We start from the raw sequence: 18,504 nt of genomic DNA on the forward strand, positions 1-18,504 counted from the left end.
GTAGTCTTTGCCTGAGACATGAAAACAAAACATTCACGTGACAAATCGTATTTTGTGAACAATAGTGACTCTGGTTTCCTCATGCTTTACCGAAGCAGGAATGAAAAGTGCAGAAGAGTGAGAACGAGCCGAGCCAGAGGAACGATGTGGTTGTACCGCAGAGAGGCCGGTGGCAGGTGTAATTTATCTTAGGTCCTAGCCTAGTTCAGCCAGTCGCTGGGGAGAGACAAACCAGGACTCTCCTGTAGAGCTAACTGGAAAGTCAGGGAGGGGAGATGGATTGCAAAACTCGGTAGTAGACTGTAAGGACGCAGTGTGAAGTCTACATGTCCTACATTTTTTTTCAGCCCAACTTTGGGCATTTCTCTCCCTAACACCTTAATTACAGATTTTACAGTAGACGGGTGGAGCATCTACACGGAGCCGTTTCACAATCTTTCTTAAGATAATACTAAAGTCTTAGAAAACAAAAGACACATAAAAACATTTGACAGTTCAGGCGTGGGTTTCACAATGGTAGGCCAGTTCATAATCAGCTAGAGCTGAGTGAAGGGGCCTCGTTTGGGCTTCTCTTGACCCGAAGGCAGAACGTACACGAGGGACTCGAGAGAAAAGCACTCCGATTTTTATCAAATGAGCAGAAAAGCAAATCCCAGAGGAAGCGTTACACTGAGACGTGCTGGCGACTGGCCTGTATGAAGTGAGGTGGAGGAAGGGGGGCAGCAGGGGACATTTTCACGGCCGGGTGAAGCCCTAATCTGCCCTTCAGCCACAGATCTGTTAGTGCGCACACACACGGGACACTTGTGACAGCTGAGGATTAAAAAGGATGCACAGTCATCCTTCCTATTTATCATGTACATATACTTCCCCTTTATTTAAACAACTGAATACACATTCTCCTTTTTTCCAAACAAAACCTCCAAATAGTAGAGCAACTTCATGGAGAAGAGGAACAACAGTTGGTCATTTACTTGTTGCTGTGTGTAGCAGTCATAGATTTGCTCACGGCCCGGTTATTGAATGCAACAGTTCTCATATTTCTGCTCGAGCAAAGTGTTGAGACAGGAAATCCATACTGTAACATATCAAGTGTACCTGGAAGGTCTTATTAGGTAATAATACTGGGAGCAACAGGCTTCAAACCTGTTTCGCAAAGTCTGACAGGGACACACCCATCGGGGATTTGTTCCCTAATTCAACAATGGGAAAGCAGAGACACGAACAAGTAGTAAGACTCCACTCTGTACAGTGTTAGAGCCGCCTGGTGCACCTGCAGCCCACCTGGTTCTACCAAAAAAAGAAAAAAGGAGCTCCTTGTGCTTTTCAGCAGGTGTAACTGACCTATACGGCATGTGATCATTTGAGTCTCGCAGACTCGATGTACGGCTGGTCGGGGGCAGCGCAGTGCACGCAAGAAACATGAAGAGCTGTGATATTGGATATGAGAGGGGGGCAATTGGACTTGTGAATGGACTTCTTTGTAACCTGTCATGGGACCGGAGAATGGCTAAAAAGATAATTCCCTCTTCCTCAACATGAGCTTTGAGGCAGGGCTATTTTGTCAAAGCAGCGAGAGAGAGAGATTCGGATGACTGGAGTGCAAATTCCCCCTGCTGAAAACACAGAACAAGTAGAAGGAAACAGATTTGTGGGCATGTACCTTTATCATCACAGAGCTACATAAAGGCGTGTTTATGGTTAAACAGCTACATTAAAACTCAAAATGTAAAACGTTGTAACAGCAAAAACGAGACCCATCGCGGACTATCCAAGATTAGTTTTTGTGCGATGAGAAAACAGAGCTGCTATACGGCATTAAGAGCTAAGGATGTATGGGCACGAGGGGAATTCCTGACCAGCTGCCAACTTAACAGGTTCTCTAAACTCATTCCATACAGATAAGTCACCAGCCTGGATAAGATCTCACCCTAATAAACAGTCATAAACAGAAAAGGAGTCATTCTAAACGTCTTTTACAAATCTACAAACGCGCTTGAAGTGGCGAACGGAAACATCGTCACCACGGAGAGCATAATCTAAGATCGGTGGGCAGTGCGGTGGGGGTGACTCGCAGCAAACTTAAGAAAGTGTCAGGACCTCTAAATCTCCATCTGTTCACCACGTTAAACCCCGACCAATACAATCACCCCGAGCAGTGCCACGCTAAATACACGTCACAATCGCTTTATTGTTCATTATTAATGTAAAATGTGTTCATTTAATACCTGTATTGATTATGTCGTTTTGAAGCCTGCTTGACTGAGCTGTATGATTATGACTGTGTCCCAGGACAGTTTCCATTCATCTCTCTCCAACTTTAGCCAGTAAGCCGACCACTGTTTGTGTTGAATGAACCAATGAGCAAAAAATACGACCTGGGATGTTTGACTGACATCTAAAAATAGCCAAAAGACTCATCTCTGACTTAAATACATAGTGACAGAGAAGGAGCACGGACAGATGCATACAGGCGTTCAGCTTCTTACTCATGAGCTCATTATGGCAGTGCCATTCATCATACAGTCAGTGCCCTTGTTCGCAACCCCGTATGGGTCTGACCTCTCACACTGCTCCCTCGCTGAAGCCCCGCTGACTATGGGAGGACCGGAGAGGGCTCATATGCTTTGTGTCTGCACGCTACGCATTCACCGCGACCACACGAGACATTCTGTCACCACGCATTTATGTCTCCTGGTTGAAGCCAGCACCACACAGAGAGAGAGAGAGCGAGAGAGAGACGGTTAGGGCGGAAAATTTGGGTCCAACGTTCACTCTGTGTTTCAGGGGCCACGCACCAGGTGAGAAACAGTCTGCATGTAAGCTTCACCGGGCAAGTCCTGTGCTGAGGAAAGACCCTAATTACACTGAAGACAGATTAAATATTCAGCGACTACTTTCTGTGTGTCTCTGAGTAGCTCTCTGTCCATCTGTGCCAAAAGAGCGAAGGCAAGAGCCAAGTTTGTGTCCCGAGAGGCCATCTTTTATCGAACTCAAGCAGGGCTCATCTAGAATAAACACTCTCATGTGTAAAAAGTAAAACACGTCAAAGCAGAGGGATTGTTCAGTAACAAACACATCCATCACTGGAAGACGACGAACAAAAAAAAAAAAGTTCCATTGTTTAGGATTTCCATATAACAGGCAGTCCCGTCAACACCGAGGCCTCTGCTGACCTTGACTTGTTAACAATCATTAGTGAACGTGCCACTTTGTCCCTTTCGGCCACTGAGCTAAAGCCGTGAAATGTGAGAGATACTACTAACCAGTCTATTCAAAACTCCCCTGCTCCGTCACCATCGCAGCCAGCGCCTTGTCCTAATAATGAACAATGTCTCGATCTGAATAAAAACAAAGAGAGGGGAGTCAGAGCGAGCGGCCCGCTTTGTCCCACAACTCCCGGAGAAGAGGCTGTAGGGAATTACACACCAACACAATCCGGCTGCCCTTAAAATAAACTCTTTGGCAGCGCAGAGAGAACTTTTTGTCGTGTTTCGAATAGTGGGAGTGTGGGTGGGGGACGGCGTTGCGATTCATTCCACTCATGCCTTCCCACATCGCGTCCAATTCGACCGGTCGCTGATGCCATTTACTACAGGCCACACTTTGTGTGCCAGCTGTTTTGGCACCTTTTCTCCACCCCTGCAAACATCCCCACCACCTGGTCTGTGTGTCTTCACACTGAGACCCCCAGCGTTCTTGGAAACACACCGCCATGCATGGATTGTTAGACACTGATATGGTGCACAGGAGGTACATGTTATGCTTTCATTATCTTCCACTGTTGCAACACAGCATGGCAAAGAGACAGGGAGGTGCTGCAGAGCGGGAAGTACCTGAACAGGTGATCTCTTGCCAGCTGCTTGTGTCACCTTGCTTTTTCCAAATAGGTGAATTAAACATGTGTAAGTATGTGGTGGTGGTGGTGGTGGGACAGTGTGGATCTGTCCTCCACACATATATATGAGGACAGGACATGTTGATGCGTGCATACCTTTGGTAGGTCTTTGAGTTGGTTGGCGTCGAGGAGAAGCTCCTCCAGGCTGCGGCTGTAGCGGAACACCTCATCGGGGACTGTCTGCAAGTTGCAATGCCGCTTGTCCACCGACTCGACGTGGCGGTTGCAGCGCCACAGGGGGATACACTTCAGCATGTCCGGCCGCCGTGAGGGGAGGAGGGGGGGGGATTTGGTTGCCGGTTGCTACTGAAATCTCCGCATCGGAGGTTGAAGGTCGGCGTGAGGGGAGAGAGGGATGTTTTTTGTGGGAGTGTGGGCTCACTCAATGTCAAAAAAAACGACGATCCCCAGGCCGAAATCCACTTAAGAGACACACACACAGAATAATCCCCGCGATCGGTTTTGCGATATTCCCGGTTTCAGTTCAGTCGTCAGGCTCGTCCTTCAGGGTCACCCGCCTTGGAAATTCACAATTAATGTAAAGAAATATCACTTCTTGCACTTACTTCTCCTTTACACAGAGTATAACGTTAGCCCGCCACCACCACCACCACCATCCCCTTCTTGTACGAGACCGAGAAGCTCCGTCCGTGGCTAGCTGTGGGGAGAAGAAGAAAAAAAACGACCCAGCTATGCGGGAAACGTCGCTTGAAGTATCTTAGTCATGATAACACACCGCCTGGCTCAGATATATTTACAACCACGAACCCGCGGAAGAAGCGAAGTCAGCAGAGATTAACCTCGAGTATGGCTGCTCCGGTGAAGGATGTGCTCCGTCCTCACCGGGCTGTGTTGTTAGCACGGCTAAGTAACCGTTAGCCACCAAACGGCTACTTGAACGCCTTTGTGCTAAAGCGGCCGTTAGCTCACGGAAACACCGTCAACGGGCCGGTGCTGGGTGTACTATCGTATCCTAACACCACCACCCATATAAAATAATTAAAAAAAAGACGTTAAAGAAACCGGCTCCCGTTTGACTGTTGCGTCGTAGGTTGTTTTAAAAAAAAAAAATGCCAGCAGGAGCTTCAGCAACAGCCGCGCATCCCTCCCCCTTGTTTGAGCCGAGGCAGGCCGGTTTGGCGTGTGGGGGGCTGGGCTCTGTTTGAGCTGGAGGCCCGGCACGCTGGAGCACAGCGCACACGTTACGGTGCAGCTCCACCTAGCGGCGGTGAACGGATACACACCCACTGAAATCTCATACTACTTTAAACTTTATATAGGGGAGGAAAGTCAGGACGATTCTAAGGGCCCAAGACTGACAGGGGTCCCGAAAAATAAATAAAAACACCAATACAAAATGATTAAACCATTATATATTAGGGGCGGCAGTAGTTCAGTCCATAGGGACTTGGCTTGGGAACCGGAGGGTGGCCGGTTTAAGTCCCATATGGACCAAAAATATGGAAGGTGGACTGGTAGCTGGAGAGGTGCCAGTCCACCTCCTGGGCTCTGCCGAGGTGCCCTTGAGCAAGGCACCGATCCCCCACAACTGCTCGCGGTGCCCTTGAGCAAGGCACCGATCCCCCACAACTGCTCGCTGGGTGCTTCTCAGGGGGGCTGCCCATCACTCCACTATCTCTCTCCACATTTGCATGTAATCCATTAAGGGATTAATAAAGTATTTCTTCTTATCATTGAGTATATATATTTCAATAAAATAATGAAATTAATTATCTCTTTGTTTTTACGTGTTTTGGGCAGTAAAAGTTAAATTAGATTAGATTAGATTAGATTATACTTTATTTATCCCACAAAGGGGAAATTCACTTGTTACAGCAGCCGAAAGTGTAATATACACTACAGAAGTAGAATCAAATAAAAGGGCAAAAACCCACAGAAATTAAACAGACAGAAATATCTATAACCTATGCAATAAACACCAAAAACAATCAAACATTCAAAACAGACAAGTACTGAGATTGGAAGTGGCAAGATATATAAAAGTATTGTAATGTAAAGTGACCATAATATAAATAATATTACAAAAGTAAGTAAGGGACCATGGTATAAATAATAACCGCAGGGTATAAATGAAATAAAATAGAAAACTGCAGACTTGCATGCATGTACAAATCACCAGCAGTAAATATTGTGCTAGTACTTATTTATTTATTTATTTATTTATAACCTTTATTTAACCAGATAAAAAACCCATTGAGATCAAGACCTCTTTCACAAGGGTGACCTGGCCAAGAAAGGCAGCAGCGCACGTCATAGTGGTCAAAAAACAGACAAACAACAATAACACACAGTTATAGATACATTAACAATTTAAGAGCATAGGCACTGTTCAAAAGATTTCCATTGTCTTTTTTTTTTAAAGATAGAGCCGAATGCTTCCAGAGGAAGAAGTTCTGCAATTTTAAGTTCAGATTGGAGGGCATTCCAAGCAGACGGGGCCGAGAAACTGAAAGCTTTTTTTACCTGTTTCAGATCTGACTTGAGGAGCAGCAAGATGCAGTAACATCATTTGAGCGTAGTGCATAACAGCTTTTGGTTTGGTTTCGGTAGTACTAGTATTGAACTACAAGACACAAAACAGTTGCAAGCCTTTAATTGGAGTTCTGTAAAGCTTTTGATGGGATAGTTAGGTCCTAGAGATGTGGTGACAACAGCTGCGCAGAGGGGGCCCAATTTGATTTTTTTTTGTCATGGGGCCCAAAATTCCTGGCGGCGCTCCTGATTATAATGATTGGATTATTATTCAACAGTCATAAATTACACAAATAATTTTAACAGTTGCTTTCTTACTGCATTATCCAAAAATAGAGGAGCAACTGATACCATTACGACAGGCTAAAAGCTATTATTTATTACTGCCATATTTATATTTATATTTATATTTATATTTATATTTATACTGATAATTCTGTTTATACTGTTCATACCAATTCCAATACAGCCATATTTATACTATTTATACTATTTATATCTCCAGACTTGCCACTGTCTTTTCTATTCTCAGGTGTCTTTTAGCTTGTACTTTTACTTATATTTTATATTTCATGTTTAGTGCTGTTTGCACCGGGATAAGAGGGAAACTCAATTTCAATTCACTGTATGTCCTGTACATATAGCAGCATTGATAATAAAGTTGACTTGACTTGACTAATGCTCTGTCTGTCATTCAGTGTCTACAGTTGTAGTTTTTTTTAAATCTGTATTTGTAGTTCTATTTCTTTTTTCCCCCCAACTTTATTTATTGAGTTTTTGGTCGTTTTCAATAAACATAATACACAATAAACAAACAATAACAATAAAATTCCTTCCCTCCCTCTCACAACCAATAATTATCTCAGAAGAAAATAAATAATTAAGTCAATAAGATAAAAAATAAATAATTATAATAATAATTTAGTTATAAAACGTGGTCACCATCCTATTTTCTCCCCCAATTCATAACCACAGAGTCTGCAAGACTCATAGTACTGGTAACAGTGTTAGCGCTTATTTGTTCACAGGCATTTGTATATTCATGCTGTTCATAAAATTAAGGAAAGGCGTCCATATCTTATAAAAATCCTAAACTTTTCATCTTACTATATAGGTACATTTTTCTATTGCCAGACTGCAAGACATCTCCTTAACCCACTGTCTTAGGATCAGGTCTCTGAGTATCCTTCCAGGTCAAAGCAAGTACACAATTAGTTTGCATTTCTTTGGAACACTATCCGTGACTTTAGAAGTCATGTAGTTTCTTATTTCTAAAAAAGGAAATTCTATTTTACTTTTATAGTTTTCTACTTGTTAAGTTCTTAGCACAGGTGTACATTCTTAACACGTTTAATTTCTTTGCACATATTTAATTTAAATCCAGATCTACCTTATAAGTTAACTTTAACGTATCTTTACTGTAGTATATGTTAATTTTAGTGTCTATTTAATGTATGAACATGCAGCATATGCACCCAGAGACCCCCCTGCACCTCTTAGACTGACTAAAAACATCCCCACCATCCTGGTCCATTCATCTTCACACTTTTTCTTAGACTAAAGTTAATTAAGGCTCCTTGCATTGATTGTTAGACACTGCTGTTATCCACTGATAAGACAGACTTTAATGAGCCCACAGTGGGGAAATGAAATGACTTATAAATAATATATAGAAGAAAGTCATGAAGTCATGCTGGAGTCTGACAGCTGTTGATGGGACCTGTGGTAGCTCCTTCTTAAATGGTAGGAATAGCAGTCTGTTACTCAAGGAGCTGTTTCAGGTCCCCACAGTCTCATGCAGAGTGAGGAGTCGTTCATAGTTTGTTGAGTCCAATTATATATAAATATGTCCAAAAGATACTTTTGCTTTCATTATCTAACACTGTGACAACACAGCATGGTATCAGAGTGACTAAACCTGTTTCCAAAGAGTCAGGAAGGAGGTAGTCATCGCTGAGAAGAGGGAAGTACCTGAGCAGGTGATATCACGCTATCAGGGCATTTCCTGTCACGCGCCTGGCCTACAGTCAGTGTGAGTCAGCAAAGAAAGTGAACAATACTGTGTATGTTGACTTTAATAACTGCTTTACTGTTTGTTCTGATGAAGTTGATACTCAAATTGAACAAAAATGTGAGATGTACAGTGTATACAATGGAGAAACACACAAGATGTTCTGAGCACTGTAATGCTCAGATACGAACTGGCCACTCCTCTGGTCATTTAACATTTACCAGGTTTGACTATTGACGTGGCTTTCTCCTGTTACTCAGTTAATAGCAATTAGATGACACACATACTTTAATTTAGCTAAAAGGTGGCATAAGGTGAATAGTCACCCAAGTGAAGCACAAAAACAACATATACACCTGCAGTAAGACTCCAAAAATGATCAGAATGTTGTCAAGGTTAATGTACTATAAGGTGTCTGATAAGTTGTGCACTCTCTGTATAAAGACAAAGCATTTGAGAACAATAAATACAAAACTGGACATCAAATTCTTTCAGTATATTGTTTTACTTATGAATCAAATGCTGTTCTACAACCAGAACACACAACTGTCTTTACAAATACATCATCTTCATTTTCAACCATTCTTAAAAAAAAAACAAGAAAGCATCAAACTTTTTGAGGACAAACAATAACCTTTAATTGTAGAAAGAAAAACAAAAGTGTTTACATGTCCCAAAAAACAAGGAGATAAACGCAACAAAAGAGAAAACGTAAATGTTTTACAAGGTCGGATTACCAAAAAAAAACAAAAAATGTTGTCTTCACGGATCAAAACTAAATCTGACACGCAAATATTTTTTATTGAATTCCCCCATTGGGGCGGTTAACATTAATATCAACAGCAATTTTTAAAAAAACAAACAAAGAAAATAAAAACGTAATTACAAGTTTTGGAGGCCTGCATCTCTAGCTGCAGTGACTGGCTGAGATGATTTGGGTGACAGGTGTAGGAATGAGTGCTGGTGGAACCGTTTGACACTTTACGCAGAGAGGTCGCTGCTGTTAAAACGGTCTTGGTCGTACACCTCCGCGACAACTTTGCGACCTCCGAACCAGCGGTCATTGAGTGCCTGGATAGCTTTGTTCATCTCTGAGGCCATGGAAAACTCTACAAAGATTTTGACTATTATATCTGCATCCTCTTCTTCTCCTTGTTTTTCTTGGTATATTATGACTCTGTTGACGGAGCCGAACTTCCCGCACTCTTCCGTCACCTCGCCTTCGAGGTCGTCGTCAATGTCTTCCGGTCCAACCATATTTCGAAGGACCATCACGGTGGACTGGAGAGGAGCAAGGTGGGAACTTAATGAGTAAATAAATCATTTTGATAATACAAAAAGGCGTAAATTCAACACTGTTCCCAAATCTTACCTCTGATTTTCTAAGCAGTTTCTGCATCACCATATGTCTGGCACTGCTGCCCGAGATGCTCATGTGCTCCTGGTCACTCAGCATCTCCTGCCCTGTGCCATCCTGCAGCATCTCCTCTTTCTCCTCTTTCCTCTCTTGTTGGTTGGAGCCACCAGCTTGATTAGACAGGACTGGCGGTGATGCAAGCACAGGGTTAACAAGACCAACCTGGGGAAGTACTGGTATGGGAGGACGCACTGGAGTCACACCTTTGAGGAAAAGGCAGACGTGCAGTCAGTGACATCAACTGTGCAAATACACACACACTTAAACAACAGAATCAACCACACTCGGGTTTAGTTAAATTAAATATTGATCCTGTTAATGAAATGTTTGACAACAGCTTGCAACTTGATACCAACTACAAGTGATACTTGTGGCTCCTCGTTTAGCATCTTGTAGCACACAAATCACTGACAACACAAGGCCTTCTTCAAATACCTCGTACACACTAGGATACAAAATAATTGCTTCTACAAAAGGAGGATATGTTTACACACATTCCTGACTTTAATGTCAGGTTTTCCATGACAACTTGTCAATATTTGGTGGACTGTAAAACATTAGAGCTGTCCAAACATTGTGTGGATTATAACTGACTCAGCTTTTGACTAAACTTAAATAGACAAAGACGCTAATTTCTACCGTATCTGGTTGTTCTGCAGCCATGTTTAAAATTGAAAAAGGTATAGTAATATATGATAGAGGAACACATTTATTTACGTCTTTTACCTGATAGTTTACCTAAACAAATGATGTTCACATACGCATTATTCAATGCAAAACCACCAGCTGAAAAGTGGCATTGTGTGTAAAGCTGCATGTTTTAACCAGTGTTAATTTTGATTTAGTCAGTCAGTCTTTTAACTGAAAGGCCATTTCGTTTGTCACAGTTCAGTCTTTAAAGCAGGTTTACAGATTTAGTTAAAGTGTAATGCGTTATTTAAAAGTTTCTCTCAAATCTCTAAACATACAACACTACTAGAGGAAACATCTATTATGATTTCCAAACTGAGATGAGCAACTCTGGCTTATTGTCTCCTCTAATCAGTACAGTTTCATTTTATATTTTGTATTTCAAGTTTAGCAAAAACATACCAGCTCAGGTGAGATGATAAAACATTAGCTTGCATCTGATCTTCCTACTACACAAAGAAATTTGTTCTGACTGGATCTCTTGCCAACTCGTTGGTAAATTTGGTCTTGTGTTTATTCGTCCACGTTACATTTGGTCATCATAAATTTGTTTTTAATTAGTTATCTGGTTCTCGTCAATGAAAAAAAAGAGGAATTAGTCAAAGTTAACACTGGTTTTTATAAAAAACAACTTAGATTTATTTGTATCTCCTGCTTTTATTAAAAATAAATGAGCACTCACTCATGTCTTGGTACACACCTGTGATGACCCCTGGTGCCTGGGCAGCCATGACAGCCTGAGGTATTCCCATTTGCTGACCGAGAAGTTGGGGCGCAGCTAACGCCCCGAGGACTGATGCGCCGGCTACAGCCTCCTTAAGAGAGGGGGGCCGAAGACATTAGGTAAGGGAAACACACAGAGCACAGCACAAGGCAGCACAGTCAACGATCACACAGCATGGCACAGAGTGAGCTCAACCTTAGTCTCTCTTCAGGTGAGAATCAAGGTCACAAACATTTCAGCAAGAAAGACCGAGTCTATTCTTAGCAAGCCATAAATATACAGAAACTTTTCAATAACGAACACAACCGCCTGGTTAATCGTTAACGCTGTTCACACTGTCAATGTGTTTGAGCTAACTAAGAGAAGATTCTTAGCTCTTAGCTTAACACACCCAATCAGTGAATGGGAGGAGCTTTTATTACCTACATTACTACACAAGTGTGTTTGTTTTGAACATATTAAACTGCATAAATAAAGATCAAGTCCAAATGTCTCATTGTTTAATTGACACTGTGTCAGGGCAACTAGTGTTTTTCTGTAGTCCCTACAAAACTGGCCTTCTCCCAGTCACCTCAACATATATTCTATGCCCATATTATCTGTGATTTTGGTGTCAATTCTAGCTAGATCTGGGTTATATTTACCTGGAAGGCCATTAAATCCCTTTGGAAGGGATTCATACTTGCCTGGGCCGTTATCTTAGCAGTGGCTGCCGCTGCAGCCACAGCTGCAGCAGGCGGCAGACCACCAGGGGTCGTGGGGGTCAGTAGGGGCATGGGTGGAGTCACTGCTTTGCCCACCCGTAGGTACTGACCCCCCAGGTCAAAGAGGTTCATAGAAGACACAGCGTCCAGGGCTGACTGAGGCTTTTCATACTCTGTAAGCGGATAAAGTTATAGTTAATAGCGGAGCACTGGTACCACAAAGAGGACGAGCGAATGAGGGCCCTCCAGCTCACCGATGAAGCCAAAGCCTCTGTGTCGCCCTGTGGTGGGGTCTCTGGCTAACGTGCAAGACTTGATCCTTCCGAAGGCCTCAAACACACTCTTGATGTCATCGTCTGACAGGTCGGGGTGGACGGACGCCACATAGATCCGGTTAAAGGCGCGCGCCTCCTCTGCCAGCTGGTCAATGATGGGTTGCGCCTGACCGATGTTACTTGGCCGCCCAACCTATAGCACAGATCATACCAGCAGGGCTACTGAGTAAGGGGTTTTATAGGACCAACCCGAGAACGCACTCCCGAAAAAAACCTCTCTCCTTCTACAATCATGACACCATCCTATCCTGTCAAGTACTCTGTTTATGTTTAGGTGCATGTTTTAAAGTGTTTCTGAGATCTGTCATTATATCATGGTTACACTTTCCCCCAGACTCCAACACTTACAGTTATATCTTTAAGACACAGCCAGGATACTAAACTGTGGACAATACTTTAAGCAGATTAGTTGTACTTTTCAGAGTTCTGCCATTTTAAATGACCACAAACTCAAACAGGATCTCTGAACTAGCACTTAGATTTTTGAAGAGTCGTGTAAAACTGACTCATTATGTGAGTGATAAATAGATCTTTCTATTCACTTGGTAAATATTAAATTTGAGTTGCAAATACAAAGCCAATTGTGCCTATACCTGACACCGCCAAACAAACAACTGCGGCTTTATTTCAAAGCATCATGTGACAAGCTGAGTAGGTGGCAACACCGAAAAGGGGAACGCATTAAATGTATCATGCTATGCACTATTGACAACTTGATCTCCTTTTGCAGTAGAACTGAGCTTCCTATGTTGGGACGAGCAATCTAAAACGGACTGGGATCTGTACTACAGATGGGGCGGCCAAGCAACACCAACCAGGCGCAGCCCATCATCAGCACATCATGGACACAGAGCGACGCCACGCGCCGTTGGGCATCCTACTGGAACTGGTCACTAAAATAGCTTTGATGAAATCATGGAAGCATAACACACAACACAGACAGACAGTACACTAAAACAGACACACACAACACACGCACCTGGAAATCAACAGACACAGACAAGCAAAGAGAGAGAGAAATTAGTCACATGTGAGTCATTTCACAACACACAAAAAAAACAAGTTAACATATTGACCCAACTGCCAGGAAGGAATCCAAATCCGTTTAATCAAACTACACCAAAAATATACAGAAAATAGAGATATCGAGTTGTTTCCCTTTATCCAGTTGTTCCTAAGACTCATCTCCAGACAACTTACCTTAATGTTTCGCCCCCCCAACATGACTGAGTTCATCTGCTCCAGTGCCAGCTGAGCAGCCTCTGGCACGTCATATTCCACAAAGGCAAACCCCTGCACGGTCACACAAAACGCAAGAAAACCACACTGAAGACTAAGGCGGCTTTAAAATCGTTTTAAAAATCGAGGCGGAAGAGCAGGATTTATTTTGCGTGCTCAACGACACAGACCTTGTGTTTCATTGTAACTGAATCCCAAGACATGTCAATGCTCTTGATTGGGCCGAAGGGGGCAAAGGCCTGTCGGATGGTGTCCTCACCAAGCTCATAGTATATGGAGCCCACATACACCCGACACATGATGGCTAGAGCACGTTGCCGCTGAGCTGCCACCTGCCAACCGGAGAAAACAACACGATAAGCATTAGAGAGTAAAAGAAAGGAAGACAAACACACACACACCACACACACACTAATAATAAATGTGTATTTTCTACTGTGCTTGCTTTCCCCAAAGATAGTTAGGCCAAATCCAAGTTAGGGGGTCTGGATTAAAATGGGGTGGTGTAATCAATGGACAGAACTTTTTTTGGAAAAGAATACTAACATGTATAACAGTTATAAAATATTGTCACCACTTGTAATTACAATATTGCCTCTATTCTGTTACTACTGAACAGACATATGGAGGAAAACACACTGAAGTGATTGACATGCACAGCCCTCACAAATATTTGGCTTCAGTAACTGACCTGTAGTCCAGGGATGCAAGTAAGGTAACAAAAGTAATCGTGGAGTTCAAACGAAATCCATACAAAGTCTTGATGAAAGCATTGCAAACTTTCTTCTCAAGTCTAAAGGGGAGGGATGGTTTAACCACCAAAAGCTGCTGTGTTTTAACTGATGCCTTTAAGTCAGTCTGCTAATTTCTTTCTACTACCAACAAAATATAACATGAGCCTAATTCATGACATAATGGAAAGTTGACTTGTTCATTCACAGAAAAAACTTGACTTTGAGATGGCCAAAAAGATCCCTGTTCCAGCAGTTCTCTCATTTTGGTCCATTAAAGGGATTGCTATCCCTCTTTCGTCCCATGCCAAGACGTTTTTTTCTGTTGTTTGTTTTTTTTAAATCCAGCAAATGCATATTTTTCAAAGAGAAGTGACTTTTATCACTCTTCTTCTAAACCCTTTAAAAAGCCTGTCAACAGCCAAAGAGCTCTGCTTAGCTTCTTGTTAAAAATAAATACTAGTGAAAATCATCCCACTGCGACTCAAGAAAGCCAATGCTTCAACTACTGACAACAGTCATTTATCTAACGGAGGATTACGGACATGGTCACAGGTACACTAGCAGTAGAAAGCCATGTTTTCTTACAAAATATGCATTATTTGGTTAGGTAAAAAAAGGCAGGGGTTGTTGCCAAAGCAACCAGTAAAAGAAGGGTAACAGTCCTTTTCCATTGGGAATGCGCACAGAAAAAAAATTTAATAATCTATTGACCGATTGTAAAGGTGAGAGAGGATCTCCAAAGCCCATTGTCACTGCTGCCATCTGAAAGACAGTAAAGATGAAAAAAGTGCTGAAAAGTAGGTTAGATATCCCTTAGCTTTGCTTTTTCAAAATTGTCATTGCTTTGCTAGATAGACAAAAGCGGTTAGGCTAACACCATATTCAGACACTCCCTCTAAACAACATACAGTTTGGGGAGTTGCCTCCCCTATCTAAATTACAAATTACCACACAGCAATAAACATAAACAAGTCCCCTTTACAAGCATTTAACATGATAACCAATGCCTTCATGACGATCGTCTCCATCTGAAAGAGAGCAGAGGCAAAAGCAAGGGCACACACACACACACGGTCTACACATGTGGTCTTTTTCACAGCAAGGTGGAGACGGGAGTAAGACTTCCGAGAGAGCTTTACCAAAAACCGACGTCAAGAGTCGGTGTCTGACTTACTAACTTATGAAAATCTAAAGATATTCTGTCTAGAAACAAGGCTCACAGGCGTCACACGCATTACAAACTTTTTTGTTTGACAGAGTGCCAATTTTTTTCTCTCCTTCACATCTCACCTGCAGGTTGGTGAGCTGTTGTTGCTGATGGGCGATGGTCTGCTTCACCAACACACTCTTAATGCTTTGTTCCATGGCATACTTCTTTGCCTGGAAAGGAAGAAATGTCATTTTTTAAAAATATTCCTCACATAAAGACGACCTGTTAACATTTATTACTTATTAAAATTCTTTAATAGATACGGTATCAGTATGTTTACATACCATTCAAAGGAATCAGATTGTACTATGCAACTGTAAATCCACATATAAACGCAGTAGGTCAATATTTTGTAGTATGGCTTACACATTTTAAGTGGAAACCGACTTATTTAGACTCCTAGCAGCATGTTGTAGGACCAATAAATTGTCTTTCTCCAGAAAAAAAATCATGTTTCTTGTATACAAGACATTTAAGATCACATCACCGGATAAAGTATCCCGGTTACTTGGTCACATTTCTTACACCCAGTCACCACATTACTACTAGACTCGGTATGTCGGAGGGGCTCCTACCCTCTGAAGTGCCTCCTGCTGTTCTGGGGTGAGAGGCGGAAGGCCAAGCTTGGAGCCTGTGCCCTGTCCATTCTCCATCGTCAGAGCTTCTCCTCCCTGTAATCCAGAAAAATATCAGTTTACGTGAAAGAAAAGCAAAAAAAAAAAAGTCTTGAGCATCAACACCTGCCTGTGTGTAAGTATTAGGGATGTAACGATGCATCGCGACACGATTAAAAATCGGTACAAATGTGTGATCATTCGCAGCGGTTGACAGAAAAAAAATGAGCCGTGATTCTTCGCGAATGCGAGAGAAGTAGGATATGTTCTTTTTCTTTTAAATTAGAAATAGGTTATGTTATCTTAAAAAAAGTCACTGGTTGGTGATTCATTTGTTCAACGTCACTACGTAGGTACGGAGCACAGAACGAGGGAAGACATGGCGACGGTAGAAAACAGCTTTGAAATAGAGGACGCACCGAGCAGTTTTAAATCACCTGTGTGGGGGCATTTTGGATTCCCTACATACACAAATACAACCGGTGAGAAATGGACAGACAAAACCAAAAACAGCATGGAAATATTACAAGAGACTGCTGACATATAGTGGCAACACGAGCAACATGCAGCAGCATATCAGCCGCCAAAGTAACGTGGGCGAAAACTGCACATTACACCAGTTTACTTGTGAGATTGTTTCTTGGTTACAGGGTTCCCACACCTTTTTCATGAACACCTTCAAGCACCAGTTTTTCCATTTTTCCAGCCCCTTTAAATAGGTAGCCTACTAGTTGTGTTTGCCATGATGGTCATGGGAAGCGCAGCGGTGCCACTGTATGGCATAATAATATGGGTCTAATTAGCATTATTTCATATGGTGGTAGATTGACTGTTTTGATTTTTAACTAATTGTGAATTGGCTTGTATTCTCAGCTTGTGAGCGGTGTATTGTGTAACTACCATAGCGCAATAACAGTGACAAATAGACATCACACAAATTTCAAGCAACCAATGGGCAATTTCACAACCTTGAAAACACTGAATTGAAATTCAAGCATTTTCAAGGAATTCAAGCACCTGTGGGAACCCTGTGGTTAAGTTGCACTTTTTAATAAGAGAACACAAACTGTTTGAGAGTTTCTGTAAATGAAAGCACCCGAGATTCTTTTTCCTACAAATAAAAAGAATTTTATTTGGTCATAATTTGTCTGTAGCTCATTTTGATTTAAAAAAAAAATCATATAGTGAACAAAAAAAAAAATCGTGAACCATATCGTGAGTCGAGTGTATCGTTACATCCCTATGCATGACTATATTTTCCCAACTATATTGCACAGCACAGCACAGGTTATCATGAACATCATATGCACATGGACATAGACCCGGATTTTAAACCAGGTGGGACCGAGACGAGCTCCTTACCTACGCAACCCGCTAATCGCTGGGTCCACCAGACTGAGGCAGGAAAGCCCCCCAAGGGGAAGAGGACTGATGGGGGGGAGGGGGGAGCTTTAACAATTCAACAAATTCTAGAGGAAAATAAAAAATGCCTTCAGACTAACGTTAACAATAAGAAAGCATTAGTCAGAGCAGTCTGCACACAAACACACACACACCCGGCCCGGAGAGTTTCAGCGTGATGCGCTATGACGGTTTGACGGTAAATTAGCAATAACTGCCTTAAAATTAACCTTTTAGTAGTCAAAGTGGATATGCATATTAATTATGACCCATCCTTAAAGCACCCGTGACTTCATCTACGTGATTAACACCGATAAAAAGCACTGCATGATGAGCGAGGCCTGGTTTCTCTTTCAGCCTACGACGACAACAACGAGCTAACGAGCTAGCTGATTCATTATTATGGCGCGCAAAGCAAACCGTCGATTCACATGATAGTTACGTACACTTAAAACTCCCACCAGGCGTCGCGTATTACTCAGGAGAAAACATGTTTTGTTTTTTTAAAGAAGGTTAACGTGTTTCTTTAGCAAAGAGTTTTATTTACCGCAGTCTCCGTAACCGCCATGAAGCACACCGTCTTCGGAAGAGGCCCGCACAACCACAACTCTCGCGAGATCTTCACTGTTTCAATGAAAGGCATCGCGGCAGGTTGAAATCTCGCGATAATAGGGGGGGACGTATGGGGTTTTTGGATACAGCCTTTAACTATCGCGATGATTGGACGATTTGAACTGAACACAACCAGATAGATAGATAGATAGATAGATAGATAGATAGATAGATAGATAGATACTCTGCTGGCATATTGTGACCTCTGCTACTTATGTATTAAGAAGAAGAAGATATACTTTATTATTCCCCTCAATGGGAAAATTATTTTTTCACTCAATATTTATTTACATACATTTTTAATCCCAAACGCACATACAGTACAAGTACAAGGCTCATAGACATGAAAATGTGGAGTGAGGGGCAGCAAAGGCCAGACCGCGCCCTGCGAGCAGTTGGGGGGGTCAGTGCCTTGCTCAAGG

General features: G+C 42.3%; 2 protein-coding genes across 18 annotated transcripts in view; both read right to left on the reverse strand.

The window, feature by feature from the left end:
- Window positions 1-5,113, reverse strand: part of scrib (scribble planar cell polarity protein) — a 58,310-nt gene extending 53,197 nt beyond the window's left edge. For 4 of the 10 annotated variants that reach the window (XM_027274299.1, XM_027274298.1, XM_027274301.1 and 1 more), the window contains exon 1: window positions 3,995-5,111. In XM_027274299.1, the coding sequence (XP_027130100.1) occupies window positions 3,995-4,153 (159 nt within the window). In that variant the 5' untranslated portion in view covers window positions 4,154-5,111. Of the gene's footprint in view, window positions 1-3,994 lie in introns of all 10 variants that reach the window. The other 6 variants (XM_027274297.1, XM_027274303.1, XM_027274300.1 and 3 more) reach the window with 4 other exon arrangements.
- Window positions 5,114-8,888: 3,775 nt separating this feature from the next.
- Window positions 8,889-18,119, reverse strand: puf60b (poly-U binding splicing factor b). 8 transcript variants are annotated; one of them, XM_019270359.2, is made up of 12 exons: window positions 18,018-18,119; window positions 17,432-17,538; window positions 16,031-16,126; window positions 15,536-15,625; window positions 14,957-15,007; window positions 13,682-13,843; window positions 13,473-13,565; window positions 12,192-12,405; window positions 11,878-12,110; window positions 11,192-11,324; window positions 9,775-10,022; window positions 8,889-9,683 (listed from the first exon to the last, which is right to left on the reverse strand). In XM_019270359.2, exons 3-12 carry the CDS (start codon window positions 16,106-16,108, stop codon window positions 9,384-9,386), a joined length of 1,602 nt encoding a protein of 533 aa, XP_019125904.1. In that variant the 5' UTR covers window positions 16,109-16,126; window positions 17,432-17,538; window positions 18,018-18,119; the 3' UTR covers window positions 8,889-9,383. The 8 variants fall into 8 exon arrangements, with proteins under 8 accessions (XP_019125904.1, XP_027129975.1, XP_010747258.3 ...); XM_027274174.1 differs by lacking the exon at window positions 18,018-18,119 and adding an exon at window positions 17,917-18,015; XM_010748956.3 differs by lacking the exon at window positions 17,432-17,538 and having other exon boundaries at window positions 11,210-11,324; window positions 11,920-12,110; window positions 18,018-18,113.
- Between the last annotated feature and the right edge of the window lie 385 nt (window positions 18,120-18,504).

Source organism: Larimichthys crocea, chromosome XXIII (genome assembly GCF_000972845.2).
Source record: "Larimichthys crocea isolate SSNF chromosome XXIII, L_crocea_2.0, whole genome shotgun sequence".
In the NCBI taxonomy this organism is placed as follows: domain Eukaryota; kingdom Metazoa; phylum Chordata; class Actinopteri; family Sciaenidae; genus Larimichthys; species Larimichthys crocea.